Genomic DNA, 16,208 nt, shown 5'->3' on the forward strand with positions numbered 1-16,208 from the left:
CAGGTAGTATGTAACAGCCTTAAGTCTTTATGTCTTAAAAAGTCTTTGGAATTTGAGAAACTAATTTGTTTCATCGGGCATTGTAGAAATGTACATTTGAGAATCACTCTGTAGCAGAGAAAGTTCATACTATGCTGTCTACTAATGTTAAAATAATACCTTATGGAAGCATGTACAAAGTGAAAAGTATCGGTCCCTGAGGTACACCATAATGAACTCTAGTGTGTGAGGAGGACTCATTGCTTACATGAACAAACTGGAATAAGAAAAATATTTATTTTATTATTTATTTATTTATATTTATTATTATTTAAATAGCTAATCTTCCATCACATCTTTATTGAACAAGACATTCTCAAACATGCATTTAAGAACCTTTTTCCTTTCGGCTGTCGTTATCTCCTTCATGTAAAAGCAGTATTTCTTAACAGGTTGCTTAACTCCCTCCCCTGCAATGAAAGAAGGAAATGATGTGTCCAGTCAGATTATTTTTCTTTTTAAAAAGACTTTTTATTCAAGAAGCACAGCACTACTCACATACAAACACAATTATAAAAGTTCACATATTATATTGTTTCTCTTTATGTAGCAAAAGTCACATTGGTCCAGCTCAGCAAGCGATGAATTAAATAATTAAATAAGAAAACATCTTTAAGCTTAGTCTTTGTATGTGCAGACAGATGTGTGGAATGAAAGAACAGGTTTAAAACAACAAAGTAAACCAATATAAATATTAGTTTACTATGAACCCCAAGGCTGATAACAAATAAAACCCAAAAGAAGTTAATTAATTCTTGTATTAACAAACAAGTCATTCATCATATTTACAGTACATGAAGACTGATCAAGTATCCAAAGAGCAAATAGCTGGAAACACTGAATTTGCATGCACAGTACGTAGAATTGTAGCAGCCGTTAACAGGGGCGTACCGCTTTCTGAAATATGATCATGGTCTAAAAAAAAAAAGAAGTGGTGAAAGCGGTTAGGCAGCTACACTGTGGGCTTGTTTATTGCGTAACACAGGGTGTAAATCACGATGCAGCTTATTGGTTCAGCGGCTAATGATGTGATGTTTGCCACAAGTTCACCACCATAAGATTTCACTTCAATCAGTATGTTTACATGATCTCATTATCACCTCCAGTCCTATCAAATCATATTAAAACAGCTAAAATATCTTTTTATTCCTGAGTTCAATCCGATATTTAAAATAAAAACAATCTGTTCTTTGAACAAAAACAGACTGCCATATTTGAGATATATAAAGCTTAAAACGTTCACATCAAGTAAAAGAAAACTGAAAGAATAAATTTCCATTTATAGACATTAAAGCAAGACATACTGTAAATGTTACTCCTATTTCGAGTCCTAAACCAAATATATTTTTTAACTTAGTTATAATAACCAAGTTAGGACAGTCTGACTTTAAACATTGTTACACGACACAAATTTTCCTCTAGTCAAATTCAAAACATTGTGGTTGTTAAACAAAGCAAAAAGACAGTTAAATGATTACTGTATCCATGTTTGATTAATATTTGTTGTATGGATAAATGCTATTGGATAATTAATTGATAGATCAATATATTGTTACACCTCCAGTAATATTAAACACTTTTCAAACTTCCTCATCAAAGACATTTACAACGAAAAACCACATCCAGACTGCACAATCCCCTGACCGGACTGAACCGGTTTTTTCTGATTTTTACTGCTCCTCCTCGTCCCCCTCCCCTCTAACATCTGCTTTCCTAGGACGTCCACATGCGCTACATTCACAAAATGTCTTCCACCATCATTTCTCAACTTTGTGTTGTGCAGCATCACCGTCTCCACATGGCTCTAGATAAAGCAGAGGTTTGACTATTTAAATCTTAGCACACGTTAATATATTATATATTTACATTGTAAAATTATAATTTTTCTCCCATTTGGGTTTAACAGACTGACCTACTAGTTACTATTTTCAGTAACAGCTATTAAAAATGTGACCTGACTCAAACAGATCTCACAACTCCAGCTTCCTTTTCATTAAAAAAAAAAAAAGATGTCTGGCCAAAAGAAACATTTTTTGTTAACTAACATTTTTGTCTCTAAACAATGAAACTCGCCACAAAGTTGTGGCAAACTGTTTTGGAGTCCATCTAGTTACAAGTAAGTCAGTTACCTTGTTTGGGGAAATTTTCCCCTAAAACATTGCTTTGGTATTCACTCTGCAGCTCGTCCCATTTAAAAAGAATATTATGTTTATTAGACAGCAAGTTGGGATGGAAAACACTGGCATTTTACTGTTTCCAAAACCCAAAGAACTTTTATTTACTATTTAACTGTTACTCAGTTTTCTGACACTAGTAAATGCTTTCTATGTTTTTTCCCTCTGAATATATAAAATAAAATAAAAACACAATAAGATGTGGTGTTAGAAACAGAAAGCACTGCTGAGAGCATCTACATGTTTACTGTAATGTATTATTACATTTGTATTCAGCAGTATGTCTATGTGAGTTCTTGTTATTAATAATCATTTTTTTTAAAAATGCAGCTTATAACTTGAAATAAAGCAAACCTCCTGCTGAAGAGGTTAGTAGCTACTCACTCCTGGAAATCCATCAGTGGGTAAGACTAGTTTTTATCTGGTTTTGAATATCTGGGCACAAGTTCAACTCCGAAGAACATCTGATGTTGATTTCAGTGCCTATTAATTCTTCACGAGATGAATATACATGTAGTCTGCTCTTAGCTGCAGGTGAAAACATGCCGGACGTATGGAGGGACTTAATCCAGCTTTTGTCGTTGCACGTCACCGTGTCATACGTTGATAGCAGGGGTACGTCCACACCATAACCTTTCTGCAAGTATAGCACAGTGACATTGAGGATCCCAGCACATGTTTCTGCACCACCCACATATGTGACCTGCAGGAAGACTCTGTAGTAGCCCTTTCTCGGGACCACCAGATCACCGTTGATGTATTTGAAACCTTTACAATAAGCATGTCCCAGTTTAGGCTCCCATTGAAGATATTTTCCATTAGTGATGTTGCCCGTAGGACCTAAAGACAGGAACACAAAGACAAAACTACAGTTAGAAATCAACTTTCCTCTTGAAAACATGGTTGTGCTAATGCTTATGCCAACAGACTAAACTAATAACACATTAAATAAGGATTCAATTGATAAACAACTGAGACATGGTTGAAAACTGTTCTTGTTTTTAGAGAGCTTCATGGTCCTATAGGTGTATGTGTAAGTTTTGTCTTCTATAAATTTATGTCATTTTACTATATACATTTATGTAGTTTATACATTGTATAAACAGATCATATAAATTCTGAGCAAACAGTAAGGAAATTTGTGTTTGGTGGACTTATTTCTACTCTTTGAGAATACCAGCAGGTGTGCACAGAAAGCCCTGATTAGTCAGCTTTACAACAAGGTAGAACATGTAAGGACTGTACTTTTTGAGGAATGAGTAATGCAGATAAACTGTGAGTTGTGCCCCCAAACAATTTGCAAAAAGCCCTTGTAATATTTCCTGTTGGTATTCACTCCTGTTTCGAGACTGCAGTGCTACCTGGTGTGTCAGTCACATATGTATGACTGGCATTGGTAGACACAGAATGAGATTCAAGTCCTGGTTGAAGAAATGGATCCCATAGCTACAGTTAGTGTGACCAGGATGAAGACCAGCTTGAGAAGGACGTCCCAAGCTGTTGTGGCTGCGTATGGACCTTTTCACACAATACTGATGGTCCCTGAGAGCATAAAATGAATGGTCCAAAAATGGCCAATATGTATTGTTTTATTTTATTACTGTGGGATGGTGGAATCATCCTATCCACTAAGCAACTCAGAACACATGTAAATACCAACTAGAGGTTCTTTCAGGGGATTTTGGTTACATTTTTGGGAGGCACAAACCCTCACGTTTAGCTGTATTGTTTATTCCACAGAAACATGAGCCTTACAAGTTATACCCCATTGTAAAGGTGAAGATTCAGTCTTTCCAATGATGTATAATACAACCACAAACTATTATTATTAAACATTTGATATTCTAAGCCATTTTGCAGGTAGAAGCTCAACCCTTTTAATCTCATTCAACAGCTGGACGTTATTTTTTCAGGATGGCCTCAGTTGTCAGATTATGAGGCTAAGATGAGGTAAAATAAATATATCAGTAGAAATAGCACCATAAAGGCCAATTATAACAACAAAACAGAATTAATTAGTAACAGTACTTCGTAGAAATAACACAGAGATCGATAGTGACCATGTCTTATCTGCACACATTCTCTCGAGTCTAAAATATTTGCATTGAATCAAACCACACATTTATATATTTACACTTTTTTCCTCCAACTGGTTTTTGCTATTTTCAGTTATTTATGCCACAATTTATCAAGTATCCTCTCACACTCAGTCATGTTAGGTGCCCCTGGCATTAGAAATGTCTTCTTTGCTTTATTCCAGCCATAGAGGAGCATTATTTTTTGTTCTTTTCAGACACACCATAGAACTTTCTGCTCACGTGTGATCTTTGGCTGCTCCTGATTGGCGTTACCTTACCTCTTAGCAACATAGCACCGATAGAGATCTTTCTTCTCATCTGAAGGGTAACCTGTTACTCACTATCTATCCCACAAAGTGGCACACTACCCTTCCTGAGAAATTGTTGACAATATAAGGCAAGGCAAATTTATTTGTATAGCACCTTTCATGTACAAAACCAAGTGCTTTACATAAAACATAATAAGCCAAAGCCCTCACAGGCGCTGACCATCTAGCCGTGTTGTAACAGTTAAGAGGGGGAAAAAAAACCAACCAGACAAATTCCTTATTTTTTGTGCTTAATTAGATAAATACAACTGCATAATATATGTTATGTATGTTAATTAAACTATTTCACTTATCTTAGATAAACATGAGTGCCTTGCTCACAGATAAAGTTATTCTACAAAGATTGTCCTTAGTGTTTCTTTTACCTGTTAATAGGGCTCTGACATGATGTCTAGGGGGTCCCACCTGCCGTTGCATTTCATTAGCACCTACAAGAGAAATTTGAATAAATTCTTGTTACACGTGATGCATGAAAGCCAGACAATATTCACTTTTATTTTATCACCTGACAAGATATTTACCGGATGAATGCCTGTCATGCTGATGTGTGGTCTGTGAGGAAAGAAATGAAAGTCAGCGTCAAGTAATGATAAAAATAAACAACAGTACAGAACTTAAGAGCCATAAATGGCTGAACATGTTTGTGTGTTATTGAGCAACCAGCACTGCCAGGGCCTACAAGCTGTGTGTATGCTTCGCAAGCATCTGGTTGGGCCTTTTGCCTTGAATATCCATTTGTACGTCATTCATCAAGCTGAAAACCTGAATTTCTTGTCATAGAACATAAACAATTTAATTTACTTCAGAATGTCTCCAGATTGATGAAATTTTTGAGACTTGAACTGATCGGAGGAGAATTTTGGCTGAAGACTTGTGTGGGTAAGTTAAAAGCAGAAGTTGTGTTTTTGCGGGATCTTAGAAACACGTGTGACTATTTTTCAATCTCTCAGTTTATTTGCTATTGCAAGGTCGGATCATTATCTTTCAAAAGATTCGAATGACCCAGCCCACGAGGGCATTTTTGCAGCGCGGAGAGATTTGTTTTTTACTAGTGATACCATGTTTTTCTCTGATCAATGTGTAACTAAGTTAATCCGGTTATAGCTGCCAACATCTCCATGATATGTCCTCTACTCCAGGCGAAGAAGACTGGATGGAAAATGCGCTACCCTGAAGAAAGAAAGAAAGAAAGAAAAGAAAGAAAGAAAGGAAAGAAAGAAAGAAATGACAAGAAAGAAAGAAATCACAGCTCGGGATAATGTGTTAACTTAGTGCGCAAAGAACTGCTGGCTGTACTTTTGCGCTTCAGGTTTATCCGCTTCGTTCCATGCAGTAAAAAGTCGTTTTTGACCACGAAAAAGAAATGAAAACGCCCCTGTGTTTCGGATACGATTAGCGGGTTTAAGAACTCAAATAACTACTTGTTCTTTGTTTTAAGTTCCGTTTCCAAACAGAAAAATACCTCGATCCTGGACATACTTTCATGGCAGAGAGGATCATTTATTCCTGAGCAGCAGCAGCAACTTGATCTTGCGAACCTAAGACCCAACTTTGCAGTACCAAATGACACTGCGGTATAGGGTTTCAATAACTTTAAAACTATTTTATATATAAGCAAGCAGACCAGTTAAAGAGTCAAGGAAAACTTACCTTGTTGTGTTGAGGGTGGCGCGTGGCATCGGTGTTACAACGTCTACCACAATCAATTGCAGCAACTAAGCAGCCCCTAAACCAAGACCAATGAAAACCCCAGTTAAACATCATGAGCCATCCGCCGTCTTTGGGTTCTCTTTCTGGCGAAGATATGAAGGGTGACGGTCCTGTAGGTGTGAAATCTATCCGCCCGGCTCCCTCCCACGCCACCCGCACCTGCAGCCTTCGTTCCTATCCATGCCTCCGGCTCCACATTTTGTGGCTCCTGCTGTTCGATTTTCCACTCCGCATTTTTATTTATCCCTGCAAAAGTCGCACCACGTTCAGACGCGCTATACGCAGACTGGCAGTCCCAAATTTAAATGAGTTTAGCCCAGTACAAAAATCACGCCTCAGACTTCCCCTTTCTGAAGACTAATCTGTCTGTTGGATCACGTCTGTTTGGTCAGTTTTTGGCCTATATTGGCGGATACACATAAAGCATGTGACGTATAAACTGGACACATCCCCGGAATATTGCACTCAACTTTCTTGCTTTTCAGTGAGGAAAATTTATGAGTGAAGCAGTTGAAGTGTCTCAGGGGTGGGGACCACTTCCCACTGAATGAAAAGAGTAAGCCTAAAGTTCAGACAGTGCCTGTTGCTTCCTGCACATTAATCCTTAATCAGTCGTGGGCAACCTTTGTTCTGATTAAGCTTTTCTAACAGAATTATGCTAATTATACAGTCAAATACGGTAACAGCTGGAAAGTCTCAATGAAGCCAAGACCGCTAGTAATCTGCGCCAGTGGCGTGCCACACAGCCACAGTAGGTGATTGCTATAGCTTTGCTGTCCCTTTACAGGGTTATTTTTACATAGTGTACACAGTACTATATTGTGTTCCATGTTGATGTGAATCTTCTATTTTGATTTTTTTAAGGGCTTCTGCGTTTATCAGGAGTAAAAGGCAATATATATTACATAACAATTAACATTAATGTGTTTTGAAGGATGTACAGTCTTCATGTGGTGGAGGATGCAAGAAAAAAATAGGATACCAGTGCAGCTGATATTAACAAAAACTACAAAGCAGATACCAAAAAGCTGAATTCAGCAGCTGTTGATTCTGGAGAGTTCAAGGCCCATTCTGAAATAACAGATAAAATATGGCTGAAATGAGGAACAGGGCCTTTTCTCTGTTATGGGACCATCAATATTTTATCAGAGGGTCCATGTTTATCATTTGTATTTGTAGCAAATGGACAATACTGCGCAAAAAGTCGTCATTTATTTCTTTATATTATGCATTAAATATTTTCTTTCTTGTTCTCCAGGCTCTTTGATGGGCTTTAAAGGCTTTTTTTTGGGGGGGGGGGGCGGGCATTAGCTGTTTGTTTTTACTCAGTTTCCATCCATTCCTTGTACCTGTCATGTTCAGAGGGAATTTTTTCTCTTTTGTTATGTCATATAAAGCTAAACAATGAATCATTTAAATATAAAAAGGCTAATAACTTGTAGGATGAACAAGTGTTATATATATATAACACATAATATAGCTTAACAATGAAGCAATCTCAAACGGGATCTTCGTGTACTTTGGAATTAGTAGACATAATCTGTCCCTGTTTCTTTAGTTGCATGTATGAAAAATAGCAACAATAAGAGAGTCTGACAGACAGAAAATAGGATTTTTGTGGCAAGAAAGTGATTCTCAAAGAGCCCTTAGCTGAAAACATGGCATACCCCAGGATGGTGTACAGCATTACCTTAAAACGTTTGAAGAAATTGGATAAATAGAGGCTAAGAAGTGTCATGGCTATAAATTATTAGCAGATAACCAGAATCTGAAAGTGATGTCCTTAAGAAATAGGAACAAATCCAGCAAAGACCTAAACCAGGATCTAAGAGATGCAACAGGACCTTCAGCTGATCCATCTACTTATGTCCAAAGCCAGTGGAAGGGTGGTTATCAAGAAGCCAGGAAGGGAAACAGAGAGAAAAGGCCAAATGGCACAACTGGACTGAAAATCAACAGGTCTGAATCCTCTTCAGAGCCCATACTGCAGTGTTGTTGAACTGTGGGATCATCGTGATATAAAACACAACAAAAACAAACAAAAAAAGGAAGCTACAATACTTCAGATCTTACATTTTTACACAAACATCTGTAACTCTTTCAAATGTGGCAGCGACACAAAGACAGTTAAACAGTTAAACCCACTTTTATTTGAGAGTTGAGCTCTGAGTTTTTGATATTTACATCATCTTCATTCTTTCTTATTAATTTTTTTTTCTTTCATAGTCCTGCAGCTTCATATGGCAAAGTTCACTTACAATAAGGAATAAAAACAATAGAAAAAGCTGTGGTCTGACTGCAACATCGCAGCCTGAAGAGTGAAAGGGTTGGAGCCTGCTGAGTGACAGTGTACACACAGTATTCTACCTGTACAATAATAGCGCTACTATTCACATTCATCTGTACAGTAATAATAATAATATTTACAGTGATCACATTAGGGAGAGAGCCAGTACCTGAGGAGTTAGTTCCTTAATTAACTTTATTCATTCACCATAATAAAAAGAAACACACCCAACCAACAGTAGCCTGCATGACACAGATAACGGGAGACCTGTGCCGGGAATCAGGCGTGTAGTGCACTGATTTTATAGCAACTCACTGCTGATGCAACTTGGTGTAAGTTGTTAGAGAGCATGGTAGACTCCATAACAACAGTATCAACACTGGAATACTGTTGCAGACACCTAATGGCTCTGTTGTGTGAGTCACGCCACCCACACTCTACTAAAATGTAAAAAGGATTTTCAAATGGTTTGTCCTTCGTTTGCTGAGGTAGGCAGCAAAGAGCAGATTAGATTACACAATTGTGGCCAAGTCGAGAAAGTGTCACTTCCCTGCCTGATGGTGAGAGTATAAATGGTAGCTGTTGTTTCTTTAAAAGAAACACTCCTCGTACATACTTCATAGGGGCTGGCACACTTTAACAAAATACAGGAAGCTATAAACAAAAGGTGAGGTCAATAATGTGTTGTGCCAGCAGTCTTTGTCTTCTGCTGGGACTCTCTCCACATCACACAAACTATACATGAAACAGGCATGGCCGATTCAAAATGCCATTCAACAGCCACGCCAGATTAAAACACCATGTAATAAACACCCTCAATACATGTGCAGCATTTCTCCCCAAGATAATGAAATCGTCAACCAATAAATAAGGGGGGACCAGAATAAAAATTCATTAAAGTAACAATCATTGTCCTCAGCTTGTAAAATCACTGCACTAAGTGATCCAGTTTATAACTTAAGCTGTCCAAAGTCCATATGTAAAAATAAATGAATATGCTTAGGCCTTCCTGTATGTCGTCTAACCGTTGTTTCAGCACAGGTGAGTGCTCTGAACTGCCTCACATCCTACGATTACCCCGTGAATCAGCACAACGGTGCCCTCCAGTGGCACAACTCAAACAAACTGGATTTTCTTTGGATCTGTTTTCACTGATCGCCCATTTCATGAAAAAAGAGAAAAGAAATTTAAAAGAAAAAGGGGGGAAATGTTTCAAGAGGAAACTCTTCATCTTTTCTCTATCTTTGATCAAATCTGTTTGATTTTTGCTTGTCAAGTGTTGCGAACGCTGCAGATGAGCAGGGTAACAAGCAGTCATACATAAAGGAGCTTTGGATTTGGTGCGTTCCAGCAGCTTTGTGTCATCTGTAAATCTAAGTGTCTGGTTTGGGAATGAGTGAAGCTCTAAGCCTTGTAGCAGTTTCCTTGTGTGGTGAGGGCTAACTGGCCGTTGGGCGCCACCTCGTTGGCCTCGTCCTCCAGCAGGCCCGACACGTCCGCGTTGGGAATGCTGTCGTGGTAGCTGCTGAAGCTGATGTTGTCCTCTTTCAGTTCTATGGTCCAGAAGGGGGCGTTGAGCTTGCGGTTCTGGTACTCCCGATAGGTGTATACGCCTCCCACGAAGCCCAGCAGCAGCAGCACCACCAGAATGATGACAGCCAGGATGATGATGTTGAACTGCGTCCATGAGACCTCGGTCAGGGCGGCTGTGGTGTTGTCGGTGGGGCTGCTCAGACTGGTGAGCAGGGCCTGAGTGGTGGTGGTGCTGCTCGGGGAGGTGCTAGCGTTGCTGCTGGATTTGGAGGATGGGATTCTTCTGGCTGTGGTGGAGGTCAGCGTGGTGCTGGTGAAAGATGTGGATGAGGTTGATGGACTGGATGTAGGGGGCTGGGATGTGGTTGGAGCTGCTGGTGCTGGAATGAGCCGGGGGGCTGAGGAGAGAAAAACAATGGAAACATCAGTGAATGACTCGATTCGTGGCTAGAATTCTTTATTCCAGCTCAAACACTAATTTACAACGAATCTCGTTCTTACAAATGAATTCTGTCTAAAAGCGGAGGATTGGATGTAAAACATTTACATGATGGAGGAGGTGACTTTCTCAGCCGGACTAGAATTAGATCAAGTTAGGAATTTCTGGAAAAACTTGTTTGTTTGTTATTGTTTTTTTTTGTTTTGTTTTTTTTGTTTGTTTTTTTTAGTTGTTTTTTTTGTTTGTTTGTTTTTTTTAGTTGTTTTTGTTGTTTGTTTTTTTTTTTACTTTTCAGCACCCATAGCAGATTTTATTGCAGTAACTAACTTATGTAATTTTTGGTTTTTGCTACAAAATGTACATTTTCTTTGTTCGTAAGTTAGAATTCTGCCTTGTCCTCCACTCGGGTCATCTGCTTCAAAATTCTCCTGCTGTTTTCCAGTAAACATTTCCGATAACATCAAATCATTTCCTCAGAATTCCTCAGAACTCTACTGTCCTATGCTAGTCTCACAAAAGCTCATCTTTACATAGAAGAAAGCTTTAGTTTGTCAATTCTGTGGTTGGAAAAGGGAGAAATGGAGTTATTTGGACAGTTGAACGTGACCTTTCATTTGGTAAAAGAAAACAAGATTATTCATTGAATACATCATCATCCCCAAGTTGGGTGTTTGGAATGTTATTCTGGAAACATCTACCAATCTGTTATGAATCTTAATGATGATTCAGTGTTTTGAAGTGATTCAGAGTTTACGTCTGAACCTCACTCAGAGTCTCTGGAGAGAACATAACACCAAAACGGTGAAATGAAACATTTAAATGTCAAATTCCTCCAGACTGAAGACATTTTTTGTTCCTTAATTTAAACTAACACCAAAACTTTAATCTTTTGTTGAAGTTATTTTCTGTAAAAATAAAACTATCTGTGCAATAAAAATGATATAAAAATCTAAACTTAGCATTAAGAGAAACTATGAGCTGTTAAACTTTTATCTAGTGACACCTTGTGGTGAAAAGTATGAACTGCCCACGTAATAGCCTGGCAACCTGTCCTGAGTGTACCCAACATCTGCTTTGGAATAAGCTGCTGTATATAATGATATATATATATATATATATAGATATATATAGATATAATGATATTTCAGATATTTTATAGCAGGTCAGTCTAGAAGTGTACATGTCCTGAACTACACTTTCATGTGCTGATGTCACATTTCTAAAGAACGTTTCTGCTAAAAATAAATAAATAAAAATACCAAGGTGGCTTGTTGCAGACATATAGTTTATGTAGCACACAGTGGGAATTTAGAAAAATACCAGTAAAGTCACTTGTTCTTTTCTTGTTAGAAGAACCAGGTATTTATTCACTTTACAGTAATGATTTACCTGACATGTTTAAATGTTTTATTCTATGTAGATGACGTGGTCTTTCTCATCTTTAACTCTTGCAGCTGCAATTAATCAAGTTCATGTTTAGTTTTTAACTTATGGATCTCATTAAATAAAAAACAAACAATGTGTACGATGCTCATAAAACAACCAGGTGCTACCCCACATTCAATTATTATTATTATTTGGTAAATTTACCATTTACCATTATTATTTATTTATTTATTTATTGACAGAAGGAGCTGGATATTGGAAATAATTTTAATTATCTTGTGATTTTACTGAAGTCTACATTATCTTTTAAAGAGCATATAAAAAAAATTACATTTTTAAACTGAACAGTCAGTGCTGATAAGATTTTCTTTATATTCTGTTTCTTGACAAGAAATCATTAACACAGTTTTTATAACTTTAAAAGTCTGAAACTAACTGAGCTTGTGTTTTTTAAACAGGCTGTGGTACCTGGGTTGCTCAAGAGAGGATCTTGTGGTACCATTAGATGCTCTGCATGCGGCTGTGCTGACCGGAAATTCTGGAAAAGTCTATCGCTGACTTTAACAGTGTTTAACGTCTTCCACCTTCAAAACTCATCTCAAACAATGGTTAAACGGTCGTCCAGCCTGTAATAATTCTTAGTTCTTGTGGTGTCTATATGCATATGTCGTGTGTTTATTTCTATTTAATTGATTTAGCTCTTCTTGTATAGTCTGGTCTTTATTATGTCCTCTTACCTGCCTTGGGACCACAGATGAAAATTTGCATTCTTTGCTATAATCTGGCATATTTACATAATGTTTTTTGTACTGACACTCATTATTCCCTAACAAATAAACAAAACAAAATAAAATAAAAATAAAATCATGTGTGATGATGAAAAACCACAGTACATAATTGTATTTGTAATATTTTAAAAGAGGGTTTGCAGCAAATCATGTGTGCACCATTTTCCTAAATGCATTGGACCCTTTTTCATTTCTGCATATCATGTGACTTTTGCATATCTTCCCAAAAAACTAACTTAAGCTACTAAATATTGCAGTTATCCTTTAAACAAAGATCCCATCCAACTGCTCACAATCTGCTCATGAGGTTTAGAACTGTGCAGGATCGTTGGGAGCAGTGGCAAACATATGTTTTACTGGAGGAAACTGGAAAACCACACGGATAAGGACTGTTCAGGAAGGAAGGTTTCTATTAGACCAGGTCTTTATTTGTTCAGTTGTATAAAATGTAGTTCTAGCTCAGTTAAACCTGTTTGGATGCGTGTGAGTTGAAAAACTTTGCTTAAGTTCTGATTGTTTCATATGTTTAAACTTTTTTAGCTCAGAAGTTTCCAGTCCCACATACAGCAGAACTCACACCCATCTTCATTCCCATTTTCCTCTAATATTTCAAGCATGTGGACCTCGACTCAGCATGTTGGATCACCAGAGAAAGCACTGACCGTGCGTGACATGCTGAAAAGACTAGAAAGAGTGTCAGCAAGGTTTATAAGCACCCTTACAGCTCAGTACAGTTAAAATGGGACAAAATACCCTTCAATCATCCAAAGCCCTAATCAGTCAGATTAGTGTGAGATCTGAACATGGGAAGACAACAAACTATTACAAATTTACTTTTTTTCTGGTCAGTTCTGTCAGTATCTACTAGCTCCTAATGATGTAAGGGACACCTCATACATGAATGTGTAATAATATTACTTCCATGTGGGCTTCTCTGCTGGTTTAAACTGCATATTGTTGTTTGTCCTTACTGAGACGGGTGCAGTTGTGCACCCGGGCGTCCCCTACGAACCCAGGGGCACACAGCTGGCACTGAGGCCCGGCGGTGTTGTTGATGCAACGGAGGCAGATGCCTGTGTCAGGGTGGCAGAGCTGATCAGGGCCTTGAGGGTCTGCATTCCCACTGCAGTCACATGGGACACAAGCCCCAGATACTTTGTAGAAGCCGGCGCTGCACTTGTCACAGTGTGGGGCGCTGAAACGGGGAAGGCACTGGTCACACACTGGAGAGCCACTGGAATCTGAGAAGGAGAGAAAAAAAATCAGATGCTAGCTGCTACTCACAGGCTGGGTTTATTTTGATCATGAGATAATACAATTATGCAGATTTTCATCAGAATAACCTAATCTAATCTGTAAAACATAGCCTAATTAAAACATGTGTGTGTTGTGATGAAAAGCAGCTAAAAGGTGCATGCTTCTCACCACTAGATGGCACAAGATGACAGAATATGGAGCTACTCAGTGGAAAGAGACACTGTTGTCATCTCAGAGGCTCATGTTGCACCTTGCGTACGGTCATATTCACTCTTGTGTGAGGGCTCTTAATGTGCTTGAAATGTTGATAGATAAGTGTCAAATTAACAAAAAAAGATGCCTCCACACAAGTTCCCCCACAGTCACACTGCATGAAGACTGTTTGATGGCATGTAGCACTCGCCACCATCACCAATATCATCATCAATACACCAAATGTGTTCTCAACACACACACAAAAAACCCCAAGACATGAAGTTTTTCCTGTAAGCTTGTGGTGGAAAACATTCATCTTAAGAGTTTCTTCTCCTTCACCTGCCTGCCTACTCTAGCAGACCTTTTCTAACTTAATTCCTGTCTTAAAACATCACAGATAAAATGGTCTCTTCCAAACTCAGGCGCAGTCTGACATGATCCAGAACTGACCCCCCGTCCACATAAGCACCATCATTGTTTATTAGCATCAAATGCACGTCATTTCGAAGTGTCAGCTTTCTTCTGTAACCTCTGGCCACTTGAAATAGGATCCCACAACACCTTCTGGCATGTCAGACAGGAACTGCAGTTTTAAAGGGCACCACCATCAACTGCACCGAATCCCCTGTGAAGAAAATTCTCATCCAACAAACAGCTGCTTGTTTACAATCAACAAGAGTCACATTCTTCTTTCTAGATTAAATGTTGTGTTTACAAAAGTTTAGATATGATCACAGTCATGTGGCAACAAACCTCGGTGGTTTATGTTGCAGCATAATGTAAGATATGCATTAAAAACGGTGGTAAACGCAGGTTTTATAAAGCAGCATTTAAACTGGTGCTAGTGGCCGATGTAAAGCAGCTGCATATGTAATACTGTAATGTAATATTAAACAATAACTGATATAATCAAGGCTGTGTTATAGGGATTTGTCCCATAATTTACAAGTTGAATAAGACATATGACAACTTTTCCTCAGAGTATAGACCCCAGGATGAAGTCTGCACAACCAACCAGAACTGGCTGCTTATTCCATCTAAAAATAACTTCAAAATAATTCAGAAAGGATTCTTTAGGAAGGCTATATTTTGTTAATATTGTGTTTACATATTATAAGCAATGTTATATTCAGCTTAATTTAAGCACCAGGATGGGCCAAATCTGAGGCACCGAACCATTTCAGGGTTAAACTGAATTTACAGTTAGAGCGTTAGACTACTATTTTGATTTATTTTATATACATATATATTTATTATTATTTTGTAAGAGCAAACTTACAAACCTATGATAAATGTGTAAAAATGAATTAAATCACCCAGAAAAGAGCATATGTCTTCATGTCCTCCAGCTCCTTCTCTGGGATTTTAAAGCATCCCCAGGCCAGATGGGATTTGCATCCCCCCCAGCATGTTTGTCCAGCGGTCTCCTCCCAACAGGCCCACAAGATGCAAGCTACTCAGTGAAAACAAAGAAACACTGGACCTCATCCACCAAACATTCTTATGAACAAACCTGTTCTTAAATTCTAGTTACAGATTACTTATAAAGTTTATGGCTTCGTGAAAATCGTCATATGTTCATATCAAACACTCAGAAGTACTCTTATAAACGTTTGAGATGTTTTAACAATCAGTGTTTGTGTTGTTTCTGTTGTTCAGTTCATTAAAATACAACAATAAAATTGCAGTACAGTTTTTGTTAAATTTTTTAAAATATCATTTGGTAATTTAAAATGTTTTCTTTTTATTTCAAAATAAAAAGCAAGATACTTCAGATAATTTCTTAACAAAATTTCCTTCAGAGGATTATTAAACAATTTTATATTAATTTCATTCATGAACGAGTCTCAGTCGAGATGTATTTAATTCTAGTGCTGGTCCTAAAACCAGGCTGAACACACACCAGACAAGTTCTTTCACTCACAAGTAATACCAATCCATAAATGTCCAAGTCGCCTGCAACTCCCAGATCCGCCTGCTGATTGTGGTCTTT

General features: G+C 37.9%; 2 protein-coding genes across 2 annotated transcripts in view; both read right to left on the minus strand.

Moving 5' to 3' along the window:
- Nucleotides 1–488: 488 nt before the first annotated feature.
- Nucleotides 489–6,807, minus strand: LOC121648496 (tumor necrosis factor ligand superfamily member 15-like). The gene is given in 5 exon segments (XM_041998678.1): nucleotides 489–2,686; nucleotides 2,689–3,053; nucleotides 4,986–5,048; nucleotides 5,142–5,172; nucleotides 6,271–6,807. Coding segments are annotated over 5 exon segments (636 nt in total). The 5' UTR covers nucleotides 6,385–6,807; the 3' UTR covers nucleotides 489–2,623.
- Nucleotides 6,808–8,461: 1,654 nt separating this feature from the next.
- Nucleotides 8,462–16,208, minus strand: part of si:ch211-158d24.2 (multiple epidermal growth factor-like domains protein 9) — a 40,299-nt gene continuing 32,552 nt past the window's right edge. Inside the window, exons 5-6 of the mRNA XM_041998677.1 lie at nucleotides 13,735–14,004; nucleotides 8,462–10,548 (exon numbers count right to left, since the gene is read on the minus strand). Coding sequence (XP_041854611.1) covers nucleotides 10,022–10,548; nucleotides 13,735–14,004 — 797 coding nt within the window. The 3' untranslated portion in view covers nucleotides 8,462–10,021. The remainder of the gene's footprint in view (nucleotides 10,549–13,734; nucleotides 14,005–16,208) is intronic.

This window comes from Melanotaenia boesemani, chromosome 11, assembly GCF_017639745.1.
Source record: "Melanotaenia boesemani isolate fMelBoe1 chromosome 11, fMelBoe1.pri, whole genome shotgun sequence".
In the NCBI taxonomy this organism is placed as follows: Eukaryota; Metazoa; Chordata; class Actinopteri; order Atheriniformes; family Melanotaeniidae; genus Melanotaenia; species Melanotaenia boesemani.